This window comes from Lissotriton vulgaris, chromosome 1_1 (genome assembly GCF_964263255.1).
Source record: "Lissotriton vulgaris chromosome 1_1, aLisVul1.2, whole genome shotgun sequence".
Taxonomy (NCBI): Eukaryota; Metazoa; Chordata; class Amphibia; order Caudata; family Salamandridae; genus Lissotriton; species Lissotriton vulgaris.
The window spans coordinates 1,432,916,000-1,432,942,934 of record NC_141685.1 but is presented as its reverse complement, the minus strand read 5'-3'; the positions used below and the strand labels follow the sequence as shown (position 1 = coordinate 1,432,942,934).

The 26,935-nt window shown below is 41.4% G+C and overlaps 1 protein-coding gene across 2 annotated transcripts in view; it reads right to left on the bottom strand.

Moving 5' to 3' along the window:
- The window catches only part of GRAMD4 (GRAM domain containing 4), a 535,734-nt gene that overhangs the window by 335,448 nt on the left and 173,351 nt on the right, over positions 1–26,935 (bottom strand). For both annotated transcript variants that reach the window (XM_086967284.1, XM_086967277.1), the window contains exon 2: positions 7,010–7,220. In XM_086967284.1, the coding sequence (XP_086823410.1) occupies positions 7,010–7,220 (211 nt within the window). The remainder of the gene's footprint in view (positions 1–7,009; positions 7,221–26,935) is intronic.

The window sequence follows — 26,935 nt, the reverse complement described above, 5'->3', positions numbered from 1 at the left end:
CTATGTATCGCTTCTTGTTTGGAAGCGATACATAGATGACATCTTTGTCGTGTGGAGAGGCTCCGAGGCCAGTCTACTGGAATTTCATAACTGGCTAAACAGTTGTAATGAATTTCTAAAGTTCACAGTGGAATTCAGCAAAACAGAGCTACCCTTCTTGGACCTTTTGATATCGGCAACAAATGATGGGCTCACAACAGAACTGTATAGAAAGCCGATGGCACGGAACGCACTCCTCAATTTTGAGAGTTGTCATCCGAGAGCTCTAAGGGAGAATTTGCCCTTTGGGCAATTTCTCAGGCTTAAAAGGAACTGTTCAACAAAGGAAGCCTTCGAGAAGCATTCAGAGACACTGTCTGAACACCTACGGGAAAAGAATTACCCCACTAAGATCATCCGTCAATCTAAGAAAAGGGCGTCAAATAACAGGGACGCCCTGTTGGATATCGCTATCCCTAAAGAGAAAACCAAAAGGATGACATTTGTGAATACCTTTCACACAAAATCTAACCAGGTCCGCAAAATTATAACTAAGCACTGGTCTATTTTGAATACAAGTGGAGACACTTTACCTTCCCCCCTCTTTGCCTTTAAGAGAGGACCCAATATAAAAGATCAATTGGTCCATACCAGACCAAAAAGCAAATTACCCAGACAAGTTGGAACCCTGTGGGATCTACCGCCCGTACAAGGACATCATTCTTGCGGAAATTGCTCCGCATGTCCCCAGACATCAAAGTCAACTATGGTAGACCTAGGAACCATGCGCCCATGGCAACAGCGTAAATTCACCAATAGCAATAGTGAAAATACCATCTATATGATCACCTGTCCATGCCCTAAAAGATACGTCGGCATGACCACTAGGAAAACTAAAGTTAGAATTGGTGAACATAAAAGCACTGTCCGCTGCCGCAAACAGGCAACACGCCTAACAGCTCACTTTCTAGAAAAGGGACATGGCCCCAATGATTTCACATGGACCATACTGGAACAACCCAATATACCAGACCACTGTCCAGACATAGGCAAATTTCTGTTTAAAATTGAACAGAAGTGGGTCTATAAGTTGAACAGTGACAAGGAGGGTCTTAATGAACCCATACCTTGGATGTCACTATAATAGCTACTGGTTCTAACTGTGGTTATATGGGAGTCATTTTTCATGAATGTGTGTAAACAAGATACTCCTGAAAATTTACACCTTTTTACCATCTAGGGTATACACACTGTATAAAATACTCCTGAATATCTACACCATTTTACCATCTATGATACATACATTGCCTATAAACTATCTATATAATCGGTAAGACAATGGTATCTATATGAGTTGTTTTCTGTCCGTAAGCTTGCATTACAAAAAAGAGGTCCCTTCATTATGTAGCAAGAATATGTTCAAAATGTCAAACTACAAAACGGGCAGGCAAAACTAAGGTGCTCGACATCTTTTCCGTTAACACGATGAATGGAAACTACTATTCCCAGAAACCATCACACTTTGTCGCTTTTGAAATACCCGCCTTTTCTTCCGCTCGGTGCCTCCCCAGAATAGCCCAGAGGGACGTTGGGAGACACCGACGGAGAGGTAAGCGGGTGAAAGGTTCTATCATTGATAGCAGTGCCGGCCACTTTAACGAGCGGTTTGCATTTGGTGCCACGTTAAACAGTATAAGATTGCGAGTGACATCCCACGGCTTCTAACATTAAACGCCCGGTCTGTTCACCTGAAAACGCCCACATCGAGTTTACTGTGTCCTTTTCGTGCATGGCAATGACGTTATACGTTATATGTTTTGATTCTGGTAACTCGTAACGAGTCTTGTGTAAAATACAATACTATCTTTACACAGTGATTTCTTTTAGTTAAGACACAATAGAACTAAGAGATAAATTTTGAAAAGAAACTAATATTGGGTCTATGGGCCTTCCAATCACTACATCATTAAGGACTCGGGGTCTGTTGATTTATTATATTTGATTTATTATATGTGTATTTTTAAACCCAAGAATTAAAACACAACGTCACATGTATTTACCTGCGATTTTGTAATAACAAGGAGGTCATTTTTTCAATCTTTTGAAACCAAAGAATACTACATGCTCATCTTGCCTTGATATGAATTGGTTGAGTGCTTCTATGATTGTATTTTGCTAAACAGAGTGGTGCTCCTTATTTATCTGAGCTGCAGCCAGGTGAGGTGAGGCGCCATCCCCACAGAAATTGGGTGAGTGATATCATGTCAATTAAATTGTATGTACATGACCACAAGAATATCGCTACTAAGGAGCGCATTCTGTGATAAATATGCCTGTTTTTCTCTTTTTTCTTTCCTTGTCCATATGACCATTTTAGATTGTGGTGGAGAATCAACACCTGACAAACAGGTGATATTTTTCCTTTTATTTCTTTATCACTGAGTTATGTACAGCAGAATACAGCTAGGAGGTTTTTTGAGTCAACCAGAGTGATTAGGCGCACAACCTGAGTGGCCGCAAAGTACAATGTGACAAGAAGTAGTCAGTAAAGGCAATAGGGCGAGCGGAAATCCCTCACAACCGCTCAAGGTTGGACCAAGAAGATCCACACAAATAACAATAAACAACAAAGCCCCTGCGCTATACAATATTAATCCATTCTTGGTAATGCTGGTGTCAATTGAAGTGATTGGTTGTGTACATCAGCACTTTCAGTATGACAAATCGAGAATAACAAGCCTTCAAATAGACATATAAAAGTTCAAAAGGACGTTCTGTTCTTGGTGTGGTATATCAGTTTATTGTTCCTTTATGTACAGCAGTAGCAACAACTAGGTCCTGATGAATGCATAGGATCATTTCCATTTATATGCAGAAACATGTCGACCACTTGCTGAGTAGAAAATGTGATAAATCTACTTTTTTTCACTGTTCACTTGTTTTTAAACTTAGGGGTCTGAGAGAAAACAATAAAATACCTATTCTACTCAGTTCCACCTAATTTTACTCACTACACCTTTTTTCCACTTGCACTGCTTTTCTTCAGTTGTAAATATCACACCAACACCATACTGACACCACCCAGTAAAACAACTAGCAACAGTCTCCTTACTCACACAGTCCTCACTTTCCAACTAGTGTGACTGCCTTCATACTAACTCCTGGGTAAGGAGAACCCAAATGATGTGATAGTGGTGGTACAGAACGACAACTGATGGGAAAAATTCCTACCTTGGTTGCATGTCAAATGTATGAGTGGTTGAATGGTGTTTACATACAAATGGTATTTAACTCACAATTTAATTATTTGTTGGTCGTATGGTGGTCAGTCTAAAGTACAAAAACATGGGAGTGACTCCTGGCCCCTTTAATGCTGCCTGGCCTCATTCTGTTTTAATATGTCATATTTCTCTTAACTTATCTTATTTGTACTTGTATTTTATTCAGCCACTTTTTCTTTGGCTTGACCACAGCATGGCCCTGTGTGTGAGACCAGAAGCCAGTGATGCTCCACCACCTCAAGCGCTGCCTTATCTGTTTTGAGGCCTATCAAAATGGCACCTGCAGTCTGGATGCACCAAATGCAAACGCAAGGTGTGCTTGCCTCAGCACTTGGAGATTTTAACCTACATCTAGATGACCCATACAATTACGAAGCTCGCAACATACTTGAGGATCTAAACACTACTGGCCTCATTCAATATGTGACCGGTCCAATCCACAATGCTGGTAACTTGTTGGAACCTTCAATTCAATTAATCTTAATTACAATTATGCATCATAATCATAAAATATAGAGACATAAAAACCTTAAAAATACAGTCCACCTTAATTCAATCAAATCACACATTCTATATACAATAAGTACAGTTTAAAAGAAACAACAAGCCAACCTATCATTCACATCATTATAAGCTAGGCACACATTATTTTATTATTGTGTAAGGCTCCTTCTAGATAGTCAGCGACAGCCAACATCACCACATGATCAGGTAATAACTGTAAATGTAAAAAGGCAAGTCGAACTTGTATAAATCCCCTCGATATTAAAAGTTGTAATAAATACCTCTTACACAAAAATTCATAAAAATTACAGAATAAGACCGGGTGTATTAGGGTTTGGGACAAGCAACTGTCACAAGGACAGGTTAAAAGTGCATGGAGATCATATTGACCCGGGGGAAAAGAGATCACTGTACGGATAAAACCCAAGCAACATTTTGTGAACAATGACCCGTCCCAAGGACGATTAACTCCTTTGAGGTATGGTTCAATACCAGTGACAGTTTTCAGGAGCAGGCAGGATCTGTTGAAGCATTTCTACAGCGCCCTAGCTTCCTTCTCACCTTTCAGTCTATTTAGAAATCGTTCCCTAAAAAGAATCCAATCTCCTTTAAGAAGATGTGGTCTGCTAAAGATGTCCATACAAAGTAGGGAGCGGGCGGCAGATTTAACATATTTTAACCATGGTATCTTGTGGCTGTAGGAACACCCCAAACAGTCCTCAATCACACTCCTGTAACCTCTGTCTCTCATCTGCCCAGACTGAAATCCAAAGTAACAATGGGGCCAGTTTGACTTGATCATCCACATACCCCAGACCCAATTTTTCATGAGCAAAGAAGGATGCACTATTTAAGCCCAGGCCCAACAATCTTCTACAGAATCAGTCCTCTTCCTGCTGGATCACCTTGCAATTACGGAACCCCCATATGGCTGCATCGTAAGGCAAGCCTGGAAGACACTTCATTATATAGATTTGCAGTAATGGCAGAATAGGCTTATTACCCATCGACCAAGAACATCTAAACAGAGCTCTACAGGCTGGACTAAATTTAAGTTCTCGATTAGACATTCAGGTGAGCCAATTGTTCGGCTGTTCAAATAGGACCCACAGGTAAGGGAAGGTAGGAACCCTAGTAATTTTTCACCCCTTGATATCAATAGGTCTAGTTTTAGTAACCTTCCTCCCACAAACCATATAATGAGTCTTTGTGATGTTTGTGTACAGATCCAAATCATCCTTAACGTTGACAAACTTATCGACTAATAGGTTTAATCCGGTTGCCGTTCTGGCCATCTGTACTGAATCATCAGCATAAAGCAGGGTGGGCACACTGACTGACTTTATCTTGGGCAGATCCACCCCTTTTTCAATCAAACGTGTGTTCAAGCTATCTATATATACCAAGAACGAGAATGTTGCCATCACACAGCCCTGCCTTACCCCCCGTGGTAGGCTAAATGATTGGGATGTCTCCCCCTCCATGCCATATCTGACACAAGCATCTGCGTCCATGTGTAAGGCTCTAAGAAAATTAACCAAATGCACTGGAAGTCCCAATACTCTGAGGATATCACAGAGCTTCGACCAGTTTACCCGGTCAAAAGCGCTGCCGAGGTCCATGAATGCAAGAAAAATGGACTCCCGTTTCGCCACTACATATTTCCCTATTAAGAGGTGAAGGTTCATGCATTGTTCCAACGTGCTCATCCCTTCCCTAAACTCACATTTGACAGGGCAAATAATGTCAGACCCATATTTTCCAGCTCTAAAAACCATTGCCAGTGTGCCGAATCTCCCTGCAACATGGTCTGATCACCATCTTATAACTTCGATTTTCTACATCTCCCAGTCCCTCCCTATGCATTACAGCACCTCCTAGTCTTAAGAAAACCTTATCCTGGAAGTTAATCACTAAGAATAGCCTAGACATAGCTTTTACCAACTCTCACCCGATCTTACATGGGACACCACTTCAAGTGTGGATAATTTTAATAAATGGATCCTTAACACCCTGGATGGCATACCCTCCTCTCTGAGAGCCTGCTCTCTGACAAGAACGGAAACTTCACATGTCTAGTAGAGAGAGGACCTCAAACACCACTGCAAGTAGCTGTAGAACACCTAGAGATACCCTAACTCAGCTCAAAAGACACACTCATACAAATCGGCTTCCAAATGTACACGATTTGCCATCAATTATATACCAGGTCTAGGACCATCACTACATAAACAAGCGCTCTACAAGTTTCTCTGACACCCTTTCAGGGCACTTACCTAAATAGGTCCTGTGTAATTGAGGAAAAAGTCTTCTTTCTTAATAGTACCAGGCTACCTTCAATCTTCAGGTCTTTACCAGGCCCATACTCATTGTATCCGCTGGCCTCACCAACTTACTCTTAAACTTTGATGAACCAGTTCCCTCCACGAGTTCAACAAGAAACTTAAAATGTGTTTTTTCTATGTCCTCCTTCCCTGCATCTCTGGAAAAGCCTTCTAGTGCGTTCATGACCATTTTCACAAGAGTGGGCATTATGATATTTTTGCGATTCAATAAAAGATTATATCAGAGTAACTTTGTGATTTAAATATTTTACCACTTGCAATAATGTGAACAATAAACACAGCACATTTCTCTGGACCTATCTAAATGAATGTCTCTATTCTGTACTCTGTCCCTTGTAATACGCACGTTGTTGCCATAAAAACAAATTATATGGAACCTCTTTGGATATATCCCACAATATCAGACAATCAAGGCTATCACAGTTTGTAAGGGATCTGGCTTATAATACTGCATTATTTTTTTTGCACTGGAATCCACCGTGCACGACAGTTTATTTATTTGAATAGATAAAGAATAGAACTGTGCAAAATTATTTGCTCATAGCTGAAAATGTAGCCTGTGTTAATCGGTATCACAAGGGCTGGAGCACCATATTGTCCTTTAAACATCTTGTGAAAAGTGATGATCTTGTTATTTTCCAAAATACCAGTGTTCTGTGGGATACCTATCTAAGAAACGATACCACCCCCAGTGCCTTCAAGATGCACATATAAACAAATTATGTTGTTCCTGGCTTAATCTTCCACATCTTTGTGAGGATGACTAAAACCATAGTCTGCTCATTGTTATTTAGGTACTGCGGCTATAGTAGACCCATCAAACTTTATTCATTTGAATTATTATTACAAACAACTGGCAAAGCATAGTAAAAAATATAAAACAATAAAAACAATACTTACAGGGTCTCTTATTTCTTCATTGTCTCGTGTAGATGTTCGAGATATTTTCAGTGGGATTTCATCACCATATTCAGAGTCTGATGCATTTGGAGACTCGGCTAAATCTAGAAACTCGTCTCTTTTGTGACCTCTGAACCTTATTTTGTCTAATTTCTTTAGCATGTTCAGCACTGAAACTTTTTGCTTTACTTTAACATGATGGTTGGGATCTCTGGAACAGAAATGAGAATAGGTTTTCAGTGTTAGAATGAAAAGCATCCACCTATATATTTAAGTCAGGCACTCAATCAGTATCAAATAGTAGATTTCCGATGTTCCCATACAAACAAAACATGTATAACAATGCAAACAATTACAGCCTTCCTGTTACCAATATATACATTTAAAGAAATGCCCTTTAAAAGTACAAATATGTTTGGGATTGAAAGTCATAACTGAGGGTGAATATACAGGAAACGTCAGGACTGTTAGACCCCTTCTCGGGTGTTTGCCAGCTGACACTTTCATGGTTAAATGTTTAGTCTGGATTATATTAATTTGAAAATCTGTGACAAATCAGCCAAAATGAATATACAGAAGAAATTAATTAAAATATACAAACAGCAAATTACATTCAAAATCACAATTAAATGATCTACAGCAATATAAACTAGGCATCGTATTTTAATACTTCAAAGACAGTAAGACCTTCACCTCAAAGCCCCACCCAAATCTAACCTTGTTTCGACAACCACCAGTGGAACCACAACTTACACAAACAAGCATTTACAATGCAATAGGTCTCGCAGCATTAAAGTTTGAGTTATTGGCATTGTGTATGACAATGCGTTGCATAAATTTGTTAGCAAACTTTGAATTGGTGAGCAGTGAGAGTGTGCAAGAGTATGCTGTTGCTCACAGCTGTTAATATTCACACAACTCTGATGATGCACCTCACGCACGGGGCTGAAGCAGTTATTATTCACACAGCTCTGATGATGCACCTCAGGCACGGGGCTCACAGCTGTTATTATTCACACAGCTCTGATGATGCACCTCACGCACGGGCTCACAGTTGTTATTCACACAGCTCTGATGATGCACCTCACGTACGGGGCTGACGCACTTATTATTTACACAGCTCTGATGATGCACCTCAGGCACGGGCTCACAGCTGTTATTATTCACACAGCTCGGATGATGCACCTCACGCACGGGGCTGACCGTTATTATTCACACAGCTCTGATGATGCACCTTAGGCACAGGCTCACAGCTGTTATTATTCACACAGCTCTGATGATGCACCTCACGTACCGGGCTCACAGCTGTTATTATTCACACAGCTCTGATGATGCACCTCACGCACGGTGCATGCAGTTATTATTCACACAGCTCTGATGATGCACCTCACGCACGGGCTCACAGCTGTTATTAGTCACACAGCTCTGATGATGCACCTCAGCACGGGGCTCACAGCGGTTATTATTCACACAGCTCTGATGATGCACCTCACGCATGGGGCTGACGCAGTTATTATTCACACAGCTCTGATGATGCACCTCAGGCACGGGCTCACAGCTGTTATTATTCACACAGCTCTGATGATGCACCTCACGCACGGGGCTGACGCACTTATTATTCACACTGCTCTATCTTGTGTACCTTTGTAACTGTATATATGTAACTTGTTAGTGTGTTTAGTGTATCTTGTGTACCTTTTGTAACTTACATAGTTCTTTTGTAAAGCGCTGTGACACCTTTTGGGTAAAGTTTGCGCTATATAAAACTTCATTAAAGAAAGTAAATAGTATAGGTAAATATTAATTCATTTCAGCAGTGGATATGCGAGTTCCCTACCCCTCCGTCATTAGTGTAACGTTGTGAGGGCACAGAACCGCAATAGCGTACTGACTACAGAGATTGGAATAGCGGCAATAACTAGGGTGGGTGAGCGTGTGCCCAGTCTGTTTCTTTATTCGAACGGGATGCCTCTGTAGTCTGCTACGATGGATGGCATGCGAGAAAGCAAGTCAATGCTGCAGCAGGGTGCCACTCGAACCACTGCTTCTTAATGGAACGTTTAGTGTCGAAAATGCCACATATGCCTCAGAGAATCGTCCCCGTATGGTACATGCCCTGACAACGTCCCTTAAGGATGCCACGCATATCCCCAAAACCCAGGAACGGGGGCAGCAACCAAAGCTTCCTGCACGGAGTATCAGTTACGAACATACCCGGGAGAGGTCCAACGATCGTTCACTCTGACGATAAACGGCCATACCACACTCTTTAACGTTCCTCCCATCCTGAAAGACGAGCCACAGGCTGGCCTAACATCCCCGCTCTGGGAGAAGCGGTTAAAAACTGGTCCGTTACCGACTAACATTAAGAAACCCCTAACCAAGGCAACAAACTTGCTTCAAACTGGGCGGCATCCACAGCCTGTATGAGAGCGGCTGGAGAGTAGCATGTGCGGACCTGCACCAGCATCAAAATAAATGGCATGAACGGACAGCAAAAAGCATGAAAAACACAACACAAAACCGAAACCTTCCGTGGGGCAGGACTTCCGTCTTCGGAAGCCCACGGAGTGCCACGGAGAGAAGCAGTGCTGGTGACGCGGGCTCCCATGCCCGAGGGAGAGCCCCGCGGAGGCTGCAGAAGTCCAGAATGGCGGTAAGTGGCGCTTAGTTGTAGGGGGGAGGGGGGTGCGCTTGTGTGTGTGTGCGTGCACCTGTGTGGATGTGTGCGGCGGCAGCGGGGGGGGGTCTATATGGGTGTTTGTGCGTGCGTGTAGGTGCGCTCGTGTGTGTGTCTCTGTGTGTGTGCGGCGGGGGTCTGTGTGTGTGCATGTGTGTAGGTGTGCTCGTGTGTGTTTGTCTCTGTGTGTGATAAGGATAACAATGTGGCAGTGGCGCAATTTAATGACTGGATTGGTGGGGCCATAGACAAAGTTGCCCCCGAGCAAAAGGTCACTGCCAACAGACGACCACCAAAGAACCCATGGTACGGCCCAGAACTCAAACAACTTAAAGTGACCTGTCAAAGGTATGAAAGACTTTGGAGACAGGACTATGGAGATTCCAGCAAAGACGCCTACAATAAAGCTTTGAATTTATATAAGGAAGCCATTCGAGCAACAAAGGTCCAATATTTTACCACTAAGATCCACGAGGCAGGTAACTCCGTAAAGGAATTATTTAAGTCAGTTTCCTACCTAAGTAAACCACAGCAGGGAAATTACTTTAAGCCCGACCAGAATTTCTGTGACGAGTTAGCCATGTTCTTCCATAGTAAAGTAACGACTATATATGAAGAACTGGCTAAAAAGACCAATCATTCATCTAATGTTCCTCTCTCTCTCTAACCCTAGACACCATAGCACCTCCAGTACACTTAGCAATTTCGACCCTCAATCAAAGGAAATGATCATTAGCATACTAATGACTATAAAATCTGGGTCCCGCACGGACCCATGCCCGCCAGACATCATGCACCTGGCAGCAGACGACATAAAAGGCACCTTAACCAGTTTGGTAAATCAAGTACCGACATCCGGACAATTTCCACTGAGGTGGAAAGTAGCCAACGTGAGGCCACTACTAAAAAAACCATTGTTAGACCCCTCAGTGTGTAAAAACTACCGCCCCATATCCGGTTTACCCCTGGACGCGAAAATCTCAGAAAAGGTAACAAATAAAATTTTGATTGACTATCTAGATAACAATTCCTTACTAGAACCATCACAACATGGCTTCTGGACAAAGCACTACACGGAGACAGCGTTGATCGCTGCGGTCGAGGGGATTCGGACTATTGTGGACGAGGGAGGCAGGGCTGTGCTTATCTTGCTCGATCTGTCGGCTGCTTTCGACACCGTGAATCACACGGTGTTGGAGCAGCGACTTCTTGAGATCAGTGTAAATGGCACAGCGTTGGCTTTCTTTACATCTTTTCTGAAGAACAGAAAACCGTACATCGATTGGGATGGGCTGGTATCTGACAGCTTTGTTCTAGCTTGTGGGGTTCCCCAGGGATCGGCACTTTCACCGACCCGGTTCAATATATACATGTTAACACTAGCTGGGTTAGTCAGGAAGCATGGGTTTACTTTTGTTTCCTACGCGGACGACTCCCAGCTAGTGGTATCAGTAGGAGATAGTGCAGAACAGACGGCACAGAACTTCTGCGGGTGCCTTAAATAAATCATGGTCTGGATGAGTCTGAACTTTCTCAGGATCAACGCTGAAAAAACGGAGGTCATGGAATTTGGAATGGGTCTACCTGCTTGGAATAACAACTGGTGGCCAAGAGAAGCTGGAGAATGCCCACAGCCACTAAAAAAGGTAAACAACCTTGGTTTCTTCCTGGATGAAAAGCTTACAATGGGAACACAGGTGAATAGTCTAGCATCAACCAGTTTCTTCCTTTTGAAAACTCTAAGGAAGATTTTCCCTTTCATTCCAGTGACACTTCAAAAGACAGTAATGGCCACCCTGTTTTTGTCCAGACTGGACTATTGTAATGCCATGCTTCTAGGCATTGACAAGTACCAGCTGAAAAAGCTCCAGTCTTTACAAAACGCAGTCATACGAACGGTTCTTAAGCTACCTTACAGGCATCCCACCACAATGGGCAGGCGAGCACTCCATTGGCTTCCTGTCCAGGAAAGGATCGAATTCAATGCCCTCTGCTTAGTGCATAAAGACTTGTATGGTGGTGGCTCAGTGGATAGCCAAAAACTGTTCCTGTCATATGCTCCACCACGTGAACTTAGATCTTTTAGGCTTAGTTTCATATGTGTCCCAAAGTTTAGGCTAGCGAGATGGGGTGGACAACGGCTAACCTACCAGGCAGCTCTACTATGGAACAAGTTGCCGGTCCACCTAAGATTACAGCTTAGTCATACTCACTTCAGGAAAGAGCTTAAAACTGATCTTTTCAATGCTGGCTAAATGATTAGGTTTCCCGACTATGGCTTAACTGCACACCCCAGCACCAAGACGCCTCGGCAATAGAGCGCTATACAAGCATTTATAACATAACATAACATTGGTTTGGACCAGCTTTAAGTGATTTAGAATCTGGATCTTGAAAGCAAAAGCAGAAGGTTTAATGAGATTCTGGTCCACTCTGAAGTTGTCTGCCTAAATAATTCTTCATCTTCAAGAAAGGAACTCCTCAGGGAACATGCAGCAGTAGGTTACATTCCAGAGGGCTGTAGCACTTTGGTCTGCATCATTTCAGGCACAGGAGCAATCTCAAATTCATGCATCAGAGGAGGATCATGATTCTTTGACTGCTGGCTGATGCCCACAGCTGAAGGTGGGGAGAGTTCATTTGTGTAAGCTATGTAAGGAACCTTATAACATATAGGGATGAAGCAAGACGAGAGTGGAGAAGACCATAGAAGCACCTGCATCCCTACACTTTCATGTGGTGACACAATCTCTGATACCACTATAACCAGCTACCACCCTGGTGTCCTTCATAATTCATCAGCTATTGCTGAGAATTGACTGTTTTCAAAATCTACAATAACTTTTGAAGGCACTGAGGCTCACTAGTTACAGGATTCTGTCTTGTTTTTCTCAATCAAATCAAATGGTTTTGAAAGAGCCACAGATCACCCTGCAATAGTCTGTATCGACAATCAGACAAAAAGTACAGTATATAGAAGCTCTATTCAGATCTGTGATATATTTACTCTATTGTCCATTGGTTTCAACAAAAAGCAAAGGGCTAAATGTGGAAATGATCCTCAGCTCACGATTAAGAATAATAAAGTACAACTTTATTATAAGTGTATTCTATCATAAGAAAAATGTCCCATCCACCTCTATAATCAACTTCCAAATGAACCTTTATCAGGATGCAAATTCTACCTTATTATATCACAAACGTCAATGAAAATATAGAAGATTCCGTCACACAAAGCAATACCACAGGTCTCCCCAATTGCCAACCACAATACAAAAAAATTAAAGAGGAAAAAAACCTTTCATATATTTAAGTCCTGTAGATGCAAATACAATATAGAGATACTGTACACCACACAATCGCTCATATAGCTTGGTTTCCAATTCAATTGATTGGTTTTCATGTCGACTTCCCGCTTCTCCTAAAATTCTCCTTGCAGGTGTTTGCAGGTTTCATTTACATTTTGTGTTCTGTGCATTTTCAAACAGCATTTTTCCAGGCTTAAAATCTCCCACCGAATCATGCTGGAGAACCATTATCCTTCTTAAACTCCAAATTTGATTATCTTCAAATATCACAGCATTTCTGAATTACTTGACCACACTTTCATGTATTATATTCTTCCATCCTTTCCTTGCAATGTAGCCATTTGAATCCATCCCTTTAACAGACTGTTAAATCTTTCAACTATACCATTTGATTCGGGATGGTAAAGTGAAAATCTTTTATATTTTATTCTCCTATTTGTAAGAAATTCTTCCATCTCATTGGAGACTAGTTGAAACCCATTGTCAGTATGGATGTATTCCAGTATCCCTTCTCTGGCAAATAGTTTTTAAAGAAATGTATCACGTTACGCGTTTCCACACTTTGAAATATTTATATTTTTGGCCATCGTGAAAATAGATCAATTAAAATCACATAAGACTGGCCGCTCTCGCTCTGTACAGGTTCCAATATGACCAGAGCAATTTCTTGCCAGGCTTTTCCAGGATAATGGGAGAAGAAAATAACAGGAGGAGGGAGGGAGAGGAGGAAGTGGATTCTGTCTCCCCTAGCAATTTATCTAAACAAAAGGAATCCACTCTAGTAGTGGCGGTGATCCCTACAGTGGTGGGGAGCACACATTGTTGTTTTAAATACCCCTCACACACCAACAGGCCCCTTGGTGTCATGCTTCATCATTGGGGTCTTCGCACCCCTCTACGGGATGCGGCGTGCTACGACTCACGACTAGGTAGGAGCACTGAGAGTGAACTATGTGTTGATGTGTGTGAGGGGAGTGAATGTGAGTGGTGAGAGTGGTGGTTAAAAGATACCTGGCTCGTAGGAGAAAAAAAAGAATAAAAATCTTTTATTAAGCCCTCGGCTGGTATCGTTAAAATTGTGCAGAATGAGGTTGTTGTATTACTTCAACCCCAGAAGTACGTCGACATGTTTAGAGTTAGGGAACTCCTTCTTTAGGACGAGTATACGCACAATTATCCTCACCTTACTCACATGAAAATGTAGGTGTCAAGGTGTGCTCTACAAAAAATAAATATGATGAAATGTACCTATTTGTGTTTTTTACGAATTCTGTTGCGCCCAATAGGCGTTATTAATACAGAACTTCTAGACAGAGGTTAACTGGCCTCATGAGCCTAAAGCGTGGTATTGGGGGTTTTCTCCTGCTGAATATAGCAATGGTTACTGCACAGCCTCGTAGGCCGTCTTCCCCTCAACGCGGCTCCGACGGTATGACCGGAGCCGCGTTGAGGGGAAGACGGCCTACGAGGCTGTGCAGTAACCGTTGCTATATTCAGCAGGAGAAAACCCCCAATACCACGCTTTAGGCTCATTAAGTCAGTTAACCTCTGTCTAGAAGTTCTTTATTAATAACGCCAATTGGGCGCAACAGAATTAGTAAAAAACACAAATAGGTACATTTCACCTAATTTATTTTTTGTAGAGCACACTTTGACACCTACATTTTCATGTGAGTAAGGTGAGGATAATTGTGCGTATCCTCGTCCAGAAGAAGGAGTTCCCTAACTCCGAAACATGTCGACGTACTTCGGGGGTTGAAGTAATACAACAACCTCATTTTGCACAATTTTAACGATACCAGCCGAGAGCTTAATAAAAACTTTTTATTATTTTTTTCTCCTACAAGCCAGGTATCTTTTAACCACCACTCTCACCACTCACATTCACTCCCCTCACACACATCAACACATAGTTCACTCTCAGTGCTCCTACGTTGTCGTGAGTCGTAGCATGCCGCATCCCGTAGAGGGGTGCGAAGACCCCAATGATGAAGCATGACACCAAGGGGCCTGTTGGTGTGTGAGGGGTATTTAAAACAACACTGTGTGCTCCCCACCACTGTAGGGATCACCACCACTACTAGAGTGGATTCCTTTTGTTTAGATATATTTTCCAGGATAATCCCTCACCACCATTGGTTGCACTCTTGTCTTGCAAACGTTATCACTTGACATACACTCCTGACACTCTCCGATTATCGCCCACTGAAGCCCAGGCACCAAAAAAGTGGTCTGACCTTGGTGTGGTAACTGAATCCAACTGTCTTGAATACACTTAGGAGTAATGCGTCTTGTACCTCACCATAATTATTCGTGCTCTGCTGATAATTCATCTCTACTGTTCCAAAACTTTAAACCTCCCATGCTCACACCCTGTTTGGAGCTCCACTCATTCTCAGTTAGGTTAATAATCTCTGGCAAATTCACATCCGCTTTAATAAAAAACTTCCCACTCCTCTTCGTTTAAAGGTCGTTCTGCAACCTCACATACATTTTAGACATCAAGATCCCATAGCTCATCCTCCTCTCTCATCCTGCGAATCTGTGACCAAGCATGAAAGATAATTTTCCACTCTATTTTAAGCTCCTGGAATGCATCCAACCACGAAATTGAACTCATGTAATGCAATTACCCACCTACAAATCCTGCAAGATATTGCATCTAACCTTTTATTCACAAAAACATTCTTTAAGCAGTTTGTGGTCAGTTTTTACTACACAATTAGTTCCTCATAGAATTGCTTTTCATTTTGTTACAGCCCATTAAATGCATTAAGCGTCCCTCTCTATAACAGAGTATCTAAATTCTGGTCCTATTAAAAGTCGAGAAATAAACAGGATTGCTCTCTCTTGATCACCTTCCTCTGTTTTTAAAACTGTACCTAACCCATTTGAACTAGTATCCGGCACCAAAATGGAGAATTCAAATGTATTAAAACTCTGCTATAAAGGAGCTTCAGCGAACGCAATCCAAACTCTCTGGTGCACTCTGGTGTGCACAAATATTTCCCCCCTGTTTTTTTTAACAATCTCAAGTTATTTGTGTAGCTTGCAAACCAGGGAACACACTGATTATAGTATTTTGTCATTCCTTAAAATGTTATTGCCTTTCTTGTTTCAGGTATTGGACGTTTATGCATGGTCTTTACCAGGCGTTTATTGGTTCTCACCACTTCTCTAATTCAGCTTACGACCAACTCAAAGAATTTTTTCACAACTAATGTTGCATTTGTCTTCCTTCAAAGTAAGTCTTCTCTCCCTTAACCTTTTTAACCAGGTTCTCAAAATAGGCTCATGTTCTTCCTGTGCCAATCATTAAATCAATACATCATCTTGGTATATTTTTATCTTTGAAATGTCCCTTAACATATCTTCATTTGCCCTTTGAAACACAGGGGCTGCTGATATCAAAACAAAGAACATCCTTGTAAATTTAAGCAAAACAAAGAGCATGATAAATGATGTTAGGATTCATGGAGTCTTCTTCCAATTTGATCTCTTGATAGGCAGATCATACGTTTAGGATGAAAAAAACTACAGTACCCTTCAATTGTGTCAACATCTCAGTGATATTGGGAAGGGGATACCGATAATGACCATAGCTTTGTTCAACCTTCTCAGATATACGCATAGACTTGCATCTCCTGATGCTTTACGAGCTAGCACTGTAGGGGTTGCCCATGGTCATTTTCACCTCCTCTATGATTCCTTCCTTCTTCAGTTTGTCAATTTGATCTGCCATGGCTTGCCTTAGAGCAAGCAGGACTCCTCTTACTTTACTCACACTGGGAGTATCATAATCGTTTAATACAATTTTATGAATATAATTCAATAAGCAACTTAGTTTTTCTGTTAAAAAAGAATTTACAACATCATTTGACTAACTTGTCATCACACACACTCTTTTCCAAATCTGGCTTTGTTGATTCCTCACTTTCATTTGTACAGGAATTATCATTTCGCACTGAATCCACAGATTGTGACTCAACGTCTTTTAAAACAGTGGGTATATCACTATTTGGATCCAACATCACATTCAAACCACATTGATGGTACCAACTGATGATGCGGTCTCCTTTAGTATAGATGTAACTCTTCCCAGCTGCGAACCTGCCCTGGTTTTCAATGTTCCCTATGAAATATCCATCCAGCTTAATGGGTTGTCCCTATAAACTATAGGCCAAATATCAGGCTTAAATATATTTACTGTGTTTATCAGTTTATCTCAATAGAATTATCTAGGGACCAGGAAAATTTTAGCACACAAGTCAAATAGCATTTCTTCTCTGAATCCATTAATACAGACACAATCAATGGGACTATTCTTGATAATACAATCCCTCCACAATAAAGTCCATCATAGTCACATTCATCCTCTTGCTTATCTCTTCAATTTATCCAGAGACCTACAACATTTCCTGAAATGTCCAAGCTTCCCACATACACAACACTTGGCAGAACAGGCTGGACCAGTTTTGTCATTTGCCAAACAACCTGGTCTATCACTATCTAAACGATTGACGAACAATTTGTTTGGGGTTGTCCACATTTCTTTCCCAATTACACTTCTTCAAACCACAGATGGTGGATTTGAGCCCACTCTGTGGTGCTACTTTACTTTTTGTTAAACTGTATTTTTCCTGAAGACTCTCCACTATCCTTTTTTATGACATCAACACATGCAAAAGAATGCTCAATTATTTTTGCAATATACAACACTTCACCCAATTTAGGGTGGTCTTTCTGTCACAATTCATTCTTGACCCTTTTAATGTTACATCCTAGCATGAACTGGTCATGGATGCGTTCATCAATGGAACATTCAAATTTGCATGAAGCATCCAACTTGCGTAAATAAGTAATAGTTTAGCACTGTTTATTGAGGTTGCTATGCCCTCCTATCAAAATGATACTGCACCAGTACCATATTAACATTGGGAAGGTAATGATTGCGTAACTATTTAATGGATAATTAAAATTAATTTAAACTCTACGCTTCATGATCTACAATGTCATGCAGATATTCAAAACCTGCTTGTCCTTCTAGACCTAGACAATGTAGAAACAAAGAGGTTTTCCTATCTGCACTCAGAGGTTCCACACACCCTAGCATAATTGAAGTACACCTTCTTCCATTTTGCCCATTTGATCACTAGCTCTCCTGGAGAAGATAGGAAATATTGGTAGAGGAGTGGAGGATGTTTTACATTATGCACTAACGCACACTGAATAAAGATCCCACTTGAAACCGAATATTAATTACTATGCATACTGTTCTTAGTATTCCTAGCTGTTTTTAACGTAAATTCTTACCAAGGAGACAATAAAACAATTAATTAAAATAAACAGAATGCACCAGTATCCTATGTAATACAAGAGTATTCCCTCCACAGCTTACTTTGTGGCTTTAATAACATTCAATTTACCTCCATTCATATCCACAAATTCCCCACGCACCCTCTGGTGCCTGAATTCACATCCGAGCAGTGTCTAATTTGTCTGTGTCACCCTCACACCTAACACGGCCTCCTCACAGAGCATAAAGCTCAAATGTGGCAGGGGCACAGATGACATAAGGTTACCATTCCTCACCAAAATAAATACACTGATGCCGCACAGGTGACAAAAGGTCACAGACTTCATCCAAACCAAAAAAAGCAGCTGGGAATTAATCCAATAAAATGTTGAACGTTGCTAGAAAATCTGAACAGCTACGCAGTGCAAGCTGCTCGACACTGGCAGTGCCAGGAACTCCTCACAGCTGGTACCAAGATTGCAGAGATCCTGCACATGAAGAACTCAATCTGCGGATTTCGTCACATGTAGACAAAGAAGTCTGTGCGAGCAAAACACTCCAAGATGAAGTGCAGTGTGCGCGTGTGAATCCCATCTGTGTCACTAATGTGGAAATAATAGTTCGCTCATTATTCAGAACAATAAACTATTAAAATTAATTATAAGTATATTCTATCATAAAAAAACATCACATCTACCGCTGTAATCAACTTCCAACTGACCATTTCTCACATGCATATTCTAGATTATTATATCACAACAACCATCCATGAAAGCATAGAAGATTATATCATACTTAAGGCAATATCACACTAAACCTTGCTGTACTTGGCATAGTAGCAGAGCCATTGACATAGATCTTTATTTCACAATGTTGTATGCCACACACCTAGCTCAGGGGTCTCCAAACACTAGCTCGTGAGCTACCGTAGCTCTCCAGCTACCTCCGAGTAGCAAAATGAATTAAGACTGGAAAATAAATTCCTCCAATACATTGCGAGTTTGCATGTTCAACTAGCTTTTTCCCCTGTTGTTCTAAATGACAGTGCAACATAGGTTACTTGGATTCACAAATACAATAGTCCCAAATACTTTATGGAGGATAGGTTTAAGACTTAAGAGCACTTTACCAAGAGTATGCACAATGCATTAAGACAATGAAATAGGTTAGGGAAATAGGATGCTCCCACTCAGTGGAAATCCCACCCTCCTAGAAGAGTTAACACAGCTGGCAAAGAATGACATGACCACCACATATTGGAGTTGAAACAACTACTAGATACGGATGGATTTATCCCAGTCACAGAATTACAGCAAAAGTAGGAAATTCATTTTTTTGGTAAAACCCAGAAGTAACTTTGCTGGGCGCAAAAACAGTCAGGGATGCTTGATGTTGTATTTTGCTATAAACACCACAGAAGCTATAGTGCAAACGTTTATAAAGTATTACTAGAAACTACTTTGCCAGAACACACTAGGATTAAAACTGACAATATTTTAGTTTAACTAAGGAGGTATGGTGTAAAATTAGTTTAGATATGCACAAAGTGCCCTATAACAATTTCTAACCCAATAATTTTATTGTACATGCAAAAAAATCTACATAAATGTTCTGAAGAATACTGCAAACAGTGCTCAAAATATAAAGTTACTAAAGGCCTCTGGATAAATGTAATCTGGGAATTTTGCATAATTAAATCTAGACCCGCCTTATTCAGCGATAATCTGGAAAATATTCAGAAAATAACATTATATTTAGATCCTTCTATGTCCCCTTTAGGCAGATGGTATAGCAGGGTTAAATAGTCAATACTGGAGATTGTGTTTTAATATATTCTTTTCACAGTAAATAGGTCAGCCTCACTGTCTTGATCATAACTGTTCATAACAAGGAAAATCCAATGAGTGAACTACAGAGCTTGTTGAACGATAATGTTTATAATCTTGTTTATACTGTGCAAAATAGGTGTTTAACAAAAAGCAGCTGTAGGCGACACCAGCAAATTCAGCAAAATGAGCAAAGAAGCATATTGAAAAGGGCATTAAAAATGCACCACTGTGAAACTCAAGATCAAAATAAACTCTGCGAATGCAAGTCCCTACCCTATTCCAAATACCAATCCGGGATGCTCTACCGATCTTGCAGCCCTTTGCCTTCAGTCCACCATATGGATTGGGGAGCTGGTAAAGATGTCAGGAATGTATGTGGACGGGCTAAGGGTTCTGAGGTAAGAGTACCAGAGGACTCCATGTCACCAAGTAGCAGTGCTCCAGCTGTTGGTGGCCTTTTCTATTACCAATCATCATTTTCGGGATAGAGCAACTGAAGTGGACTAGTACTACACTTCCCAGAATGCTTTAGATTGCTAATAAAAATTCAGCATTGAAGAGAGAAAGAGTACTTGTTGACCTGATGTCTTGTGCTACAATTATGCAGAAAAGAGGAGAAGACAGCTGCAAGAGGGAGGGTTTGAAGGACACAAGTTAAAGAAGGTTCTTCGTTTAGAGGGGAAGATGGAGCGAAAACGCAGCAAATGAGGGCAGGAGCAAAGGAAGACAGCAGGGTGGAAATTGTAGAAGGTGAGGGTCCATGGAAGAGATGCACTGAACAGTTTACAAACATCAGACTGCACAGAGAGTGGAGTATATGAGGCTGCCGAGTGGAATGAGGGGTTGGATGGGAAGTGGCGAAGAGTAGGGCTCCAGGGCTCCATCACTGCGCTGGATTGCTGGAAAGTGTGTACTGCCCATGGCTCCTAGGCACCCCCAAGACCCATAATATGGGAGCACCAAGTTAAGGCTAGACTATCATATTTAGCCATGTTGTGGTAAAGGGGTTGGAGAGAGGTGGAGAGGCTGCACTTGAGGAGGAGGGTGGAGCGGAGAAAGACAGCACACTGTAAATCACCTATTACACAGACAGAACCGGAGAGGCAGGATTACCCCCATTCAATACCCACAGTAGCCATCAGTGCTGTGCACTCGCAGGCACAATGGGAGCAATCTTCACCATCCACCCCAGCCTCTGCCCCTCCATCCACCCCAGCTTCTGCCCCTCCATCCACCCCAGCGCCTCTGCCCCTCCATCCACCCCAGCCTCTGCCCCTCCATCCACCCCAGCCTCTGTCCGTCCATCCACCCCAGCCTCTGTCCGTTCATCCACCCCAGCTTAAGTCCTTCCGTCCACCCCAGCTTATGTCCTTCCGTCCACCCCAGCCTCTGTCCGTCCATCCACCCCAGCCTCTAGTCCTCTGTCCTCTCAGAGCAAACATAGTGCATATTGCAGATCTTCTGCCCCATGGTTTGTCTGAGGGAGCACTCAACACTAAAAACTCTGCCTTCTATAGAATTGTGGGAGCTTCAATGTACAGTCAAAATGTTTTAACACAGTGTATTAAGAATACAAAAATTAACTCCTTTTCCAGTTAACATGTTTTACAAATAAAAAGTTATAGAAAACTGCGGTTTTATCTTTTCATATTGAGCATATATACCTAGGGCATCTGACATAACTTTTTGTCAATTAACCAAGCAGACCTACAGAATGTATCAGTGGTTTGACACCTTAGCCAAATTAATTCTACTGTAATGAGCATAAGCTTTCCCTGACAGTACCCTTTAGGCAAGCAGTAATAAAATTACAACTATGCATACAATTATAGATGAAAAATAACATACAGCACCTTCTAAGGTGGCCTTGCAAGGAATCTCTCACTGGAAATCTTCTACCCCCCTGTTTGTCACAGAGTAACCAACAATAAAAAAGTGTCAGTCTAGAAAATGCTTATTTTGGCCCGAGTCTTTAAACAACGTAAAACACATTTTAAAATTAATTATTTTATTACATATGAATCCAAGTAATATCACATTGTACAAACTATACATACAATCTTTATATTGCTTAAGATTATTTTATAAATCGGTCAGATTAAACACTTAACAGCAACCATCAATCTTCCTATGGCACATATTACATCGAAATTTCGCATTTCAGTTAATAGCTCTACTGTTTGCCTCCATTCATGGATAGTGTATTTAAGAAAAAGGGACTTTAAAATAGATTTACAGGATAAATGTGCAGGTTGTTTCACTTTACATTTAAACCACAAGTGGAATTTCCGTGTTCATCCATCATTACTAATTTTACCTTGCTACTACTATGACAGATTTAGAACAATTTTTAATCTTAGGGTCTCTGCTTTAAGTGTGGGATTAGGTAGAGTGTCAAGATAGGGAAACCACTCTCAATTCTGCTATGAATTTAGCATAAATTGAATAGAGGGTTCCCCCTGTAAATACTGCATATCCTGTTTTCTGGCTTTATTTTCTACCAGAGCACGGAGATTGCTTTTTGTGGTTTCAATCTGGAGACTTTTTCTTTTTACATTTAAACCCAACATCCTACATATTTCAACCAGGAATTTTCTGCCACGCTTGGCCCAATTCAGCTCGCTGTGCAAGATCTCATTTTGGCACAGGAACGATCACTTTAGCCCTTCTCCTGAATCAAAGCGCAGCCAGAATCTTACTGACTTAGCATATGCTGAATAGCTCCAAGATGTTATTCCTGTTTCCATTCTGATTGCCTTGTTCACTGCAGACCTTGGTAGCGACAGCAGACTTCTCAGACATTTTCCCTCTTCGTGTTCCCAGTTCAATTTGCCACTTAAGATGAGAAATTCAACTCCATACTGGAATTGCGGGCGGCTCATGGTCGCATAGGCAGTCAATATGGGTCTTAAGGACCTATCTCCAGAACATTTATTAATTTTTTTAAGGACATTTATTGATGCCAAGCTTTTCCCTTTAAGTGATTTGATATGATCTTTCCACATTAGACTTTTCTCGAACCATACTCATAAATACTTTCATTTATTCACAGTTTCTAGATTATTGGGTCCCAAGTACCATTCAAATTTATTAACTTGTTCCTAAATCCCAACACCATTGTCTGGTCCAGATTTATCACTAGCTTTGTTTTATTACAGTAACTCTACGAATGAATCAATTTATTTTGTAGGCCTATTTTGGTCATATCCATTAGGACCCGGTCATCTGCATTTACAAGGCATACCGTAAGAGTACCATCCTTTTTTGGGCTGAGACCCTTTGATGCAGCGAATACTGATGGTAGGTCAGGGAGAAAAGCAAAGGAGCCAGCACACACCACTCCCGGGTACAACCCATTGCTGGTTGGGATTTTACGGTTCAGTCTTTCTCCTGTATCAATGGCTACCTGGGCCTAATTCTGTAGATAAAAACCCTTTATGATTGTCAGGAGGTTTCTTGGGATTTTTTAATTGAATCAATGTTTTCCACAAAAAACAATAAAAACCTTGCCTGCTACAATAAACTGTGAGCTTCTTTGTAACAAAATACCGGTCTACAGGCTGTAACATAGGGTAATAACAATTGGATCTCAAAGCCATTTGCCTTTGACGTATGCTTATCACAATTAAGTCATTCCTGCTACCTTTGTCGAAACCTTTCATAATAAACAGACCAGAGCTATGACATCTGACATACTCTTTCACAAATAATCAGGACTATAGCTTTAATCGCTGCATACCACAAAAGCACCTCATGCACAATCTATTAAGCATAAGTATTTGAACAAGGCAAAAAGCGCAATACAAGCACTCATTCAGTTAAAGGACACTTATCCTGTTCAATTAAGAATTTGTAGTGTAGTACAGCAACATGGCGGCAGAGCCTAAGCCCCTCTCTCAGCACTCCTTCTCAAAGTGCATTTTTTCTTGATCACACATGGTGCCACATGGTGAATAGCCACAAACGTGAGGCAGAGATTGAAAGGGCTGATATTTAAATGTTTCATACAGGATTAACATGCTGCTTTCTGCCACTTCTGAAAACACCACAACAAGTGGTAAAATCATTTGTGATTACAAGAATTGGAATAACAATGTACCTAATGATGTCTTTGGTTTAATCCAAACAGATAAAAGAAGTCAGACATAATTTGAAGGGAGGACCACTGGTACTGGCAGTGTAGTGTGATCTCTGGCTGGTAGGCAGACAGTTCATTATTTATTTATTTATGGGATTTTTAATGCGCAACTACTACCCTAAGGTGTCTAGGCGCAGTATGACCACATGCAGCATGCTGTTATCCATTACTTACCTCCCAGGCTGCACCCCGTTTTAACTTGTGCTAGAAGCTCTCATGCAGTGTAGTTATGTGTTGGGGTTTTGCGCCCTTAATCACTCCGACATAATTTTGGTGCATTGGGGAATAGGACCACTCGGCAGAACAGAATGAATTTTCATAGTTAGGCAGTACCCTCAAAGAAGAGTGCTAATAAATGTGTCAGAAGAGGAAGTTTGTGTTGCAAGTAGTAAACCTAAGCATATACAGCAACAATTGGATAGTAGGTGTTTTTGAAAAAAGCCTATGCCACACATCTTTTCAATCCGAGAAAAACAATCCATAAATACAACACGTTATCATGGATGTATGACGGTACAACGCGCACCGTTTCAACACGTGCCTTCACAACGCGTCTTTAACAACGCAAGTCATTACAACGACTTGCGTTGTTGGGCGCGGATATTAAATAGTATAATTTACTATTCTAACACCAGTCCCCGTGGATAGTAGGGAAGGTGTTGGAATAGTAAATATACTATTCTTTATCCTTTATCGCCCTCCAGCACAAGTCGTGCTTACGACTTGCGTTGTAAAGGACGCGTCGTAAAAGTACTGCGGGGTAACATCCGCATTCAAAATTATGTCCCCCCCGTTATCATGACGCAAGGTGAAACAAATGAACACTCAAGGGCAATTGGAGACTACCACAGTACCTTACTACGAGGCTAAAACATCTAAACGGCATCCATCGGCAAGTAAAAAGTAGCATTGCTACAAAACAAACACATCAGACCATGCAAGATCTCAAGCTACATATCATACCTGCCGTCTAACAATACGGCAACTTGAGGGGCCCATCACCAAAACCTAATAGGAACAAAAATGAGAATGTAACCATCCGTGAAATGTCGTGGACTTTTTGGACAGCCCATCTTAAGAATGTCAAGCTTTAAAAACACAAAAGAAATGCGTGAAAAGGGCTGACCCAAAACCCACTGTCACTCTGTACTTTGTCTGCCTCCTTCGACATGTGGCATGACTTGACCCACATGTCAGGAGGAGTCATTTCAGAAGGTGGTTCACCACAGTGCTCCCTGCTGCCTAGTTCTGTATTCTCAAACTTATGAGATCCTCACCAGTCCTTGACCACTTTGATTGGCTCTAGTAAATGACCATGGCAGATTATGAGATGATCATCATTCTAGAGCCTAAATGACCAGGCAGATATCGCTGAAAGGGCCTGTGTGTCACTTTGCTCAAAGCCACACTACCCAGCTCCGCATTCTAGCCGCCTCAGGCTGCATCATATATTTGGGACTACCACTCCTTTACCTTCTGACCCAATGTACGCAGGCCATGTGGCCTTGCTTAGCAGTCACAACCACCTTCAAACACACTGTATTCTTGGTATGTCCAATAGAAGTCTCTTGGAAAGTGCTCATCTCTATATCTTCCCTCATACCATCACCCACTTTAAATTACTAATCACGTGAAAGAGCTTTTCAACTAAGTCAGCACTAGACTGCTATGGCCCCATGTCTATCTCCCCGATTACCCTGGGGTTACTTACCGAACACTGGAGGTGTGCAGTCATTCACCCTCGAGCGGGAGATTTGCCCGGGCTCTGCCCACTCATGCCCTTTGCTTCACTCTATAAACCACTTCCCTCTCACCCTATATACGACTGCTGACATTTACTAAAAAAGCACAGATAAACTGGCTCCCTGTTGGACACTTGTTTTTATTGATCTTTTTATGGAAATGAAGTGTCTCGTGTGTGCGCACACATTACCCCAGTGGTTTGTGGGATCAATTTGTGTAGATCCCTTTTGCCTCTTCTAGTATCCTCAGTCTATGTAGATGAGGAGTACATTCTAGTACTGGACTGAATGCCCATGGGGTCAAGGCATGCAACGCGTTCCATTTACCATTCCTCCCTCCCACTGTCCTTTTTACTGCCTCTTCTGTACACTCCCCCATTTCTTCTTCTGAACCTGCTTCTTTTACTGACTCTACCCTCGTACCTCCCAGTGTGTGCTACCACTTTTAGGCTACATAGATTTTTGAGTTCATGTTAGTTCGACAGTAATCAGTTTACTGGTGAACCAGCTGGTGGATGTACCAGTTTTGTGTTGAGCTACAAATGCCTAATAAAGTATTTGGATACAAAAAAAAGGGCATTTTTAAGACATGGTGCTTTATTCCAAGTGAAGATGAGGCATGTGCCTGTATGTTGGGCTTTTTTGTTTTTGGAGTCTGGCTCAGTATTTTGGCAATCAATTGTGCATGGAAATGAGTTAGTCAATTGATAGCAGATGCTTTTATTACATACATAATGACAGTTCTATTACTCTCAAATATTACCCCAGATGTTTAGAAATTCATTAGGATTCATGTTGGGTGAAGAAAGTCAACGGATAAAGGTTAATATGATTATGTGGTCACTACCATTTTTCAAGGGGCAAATGAAGTTAGTTACCATTCATTGGATCAGATGTACCAAACAAGTAGACCGGATAGTAAAAGACACCAAA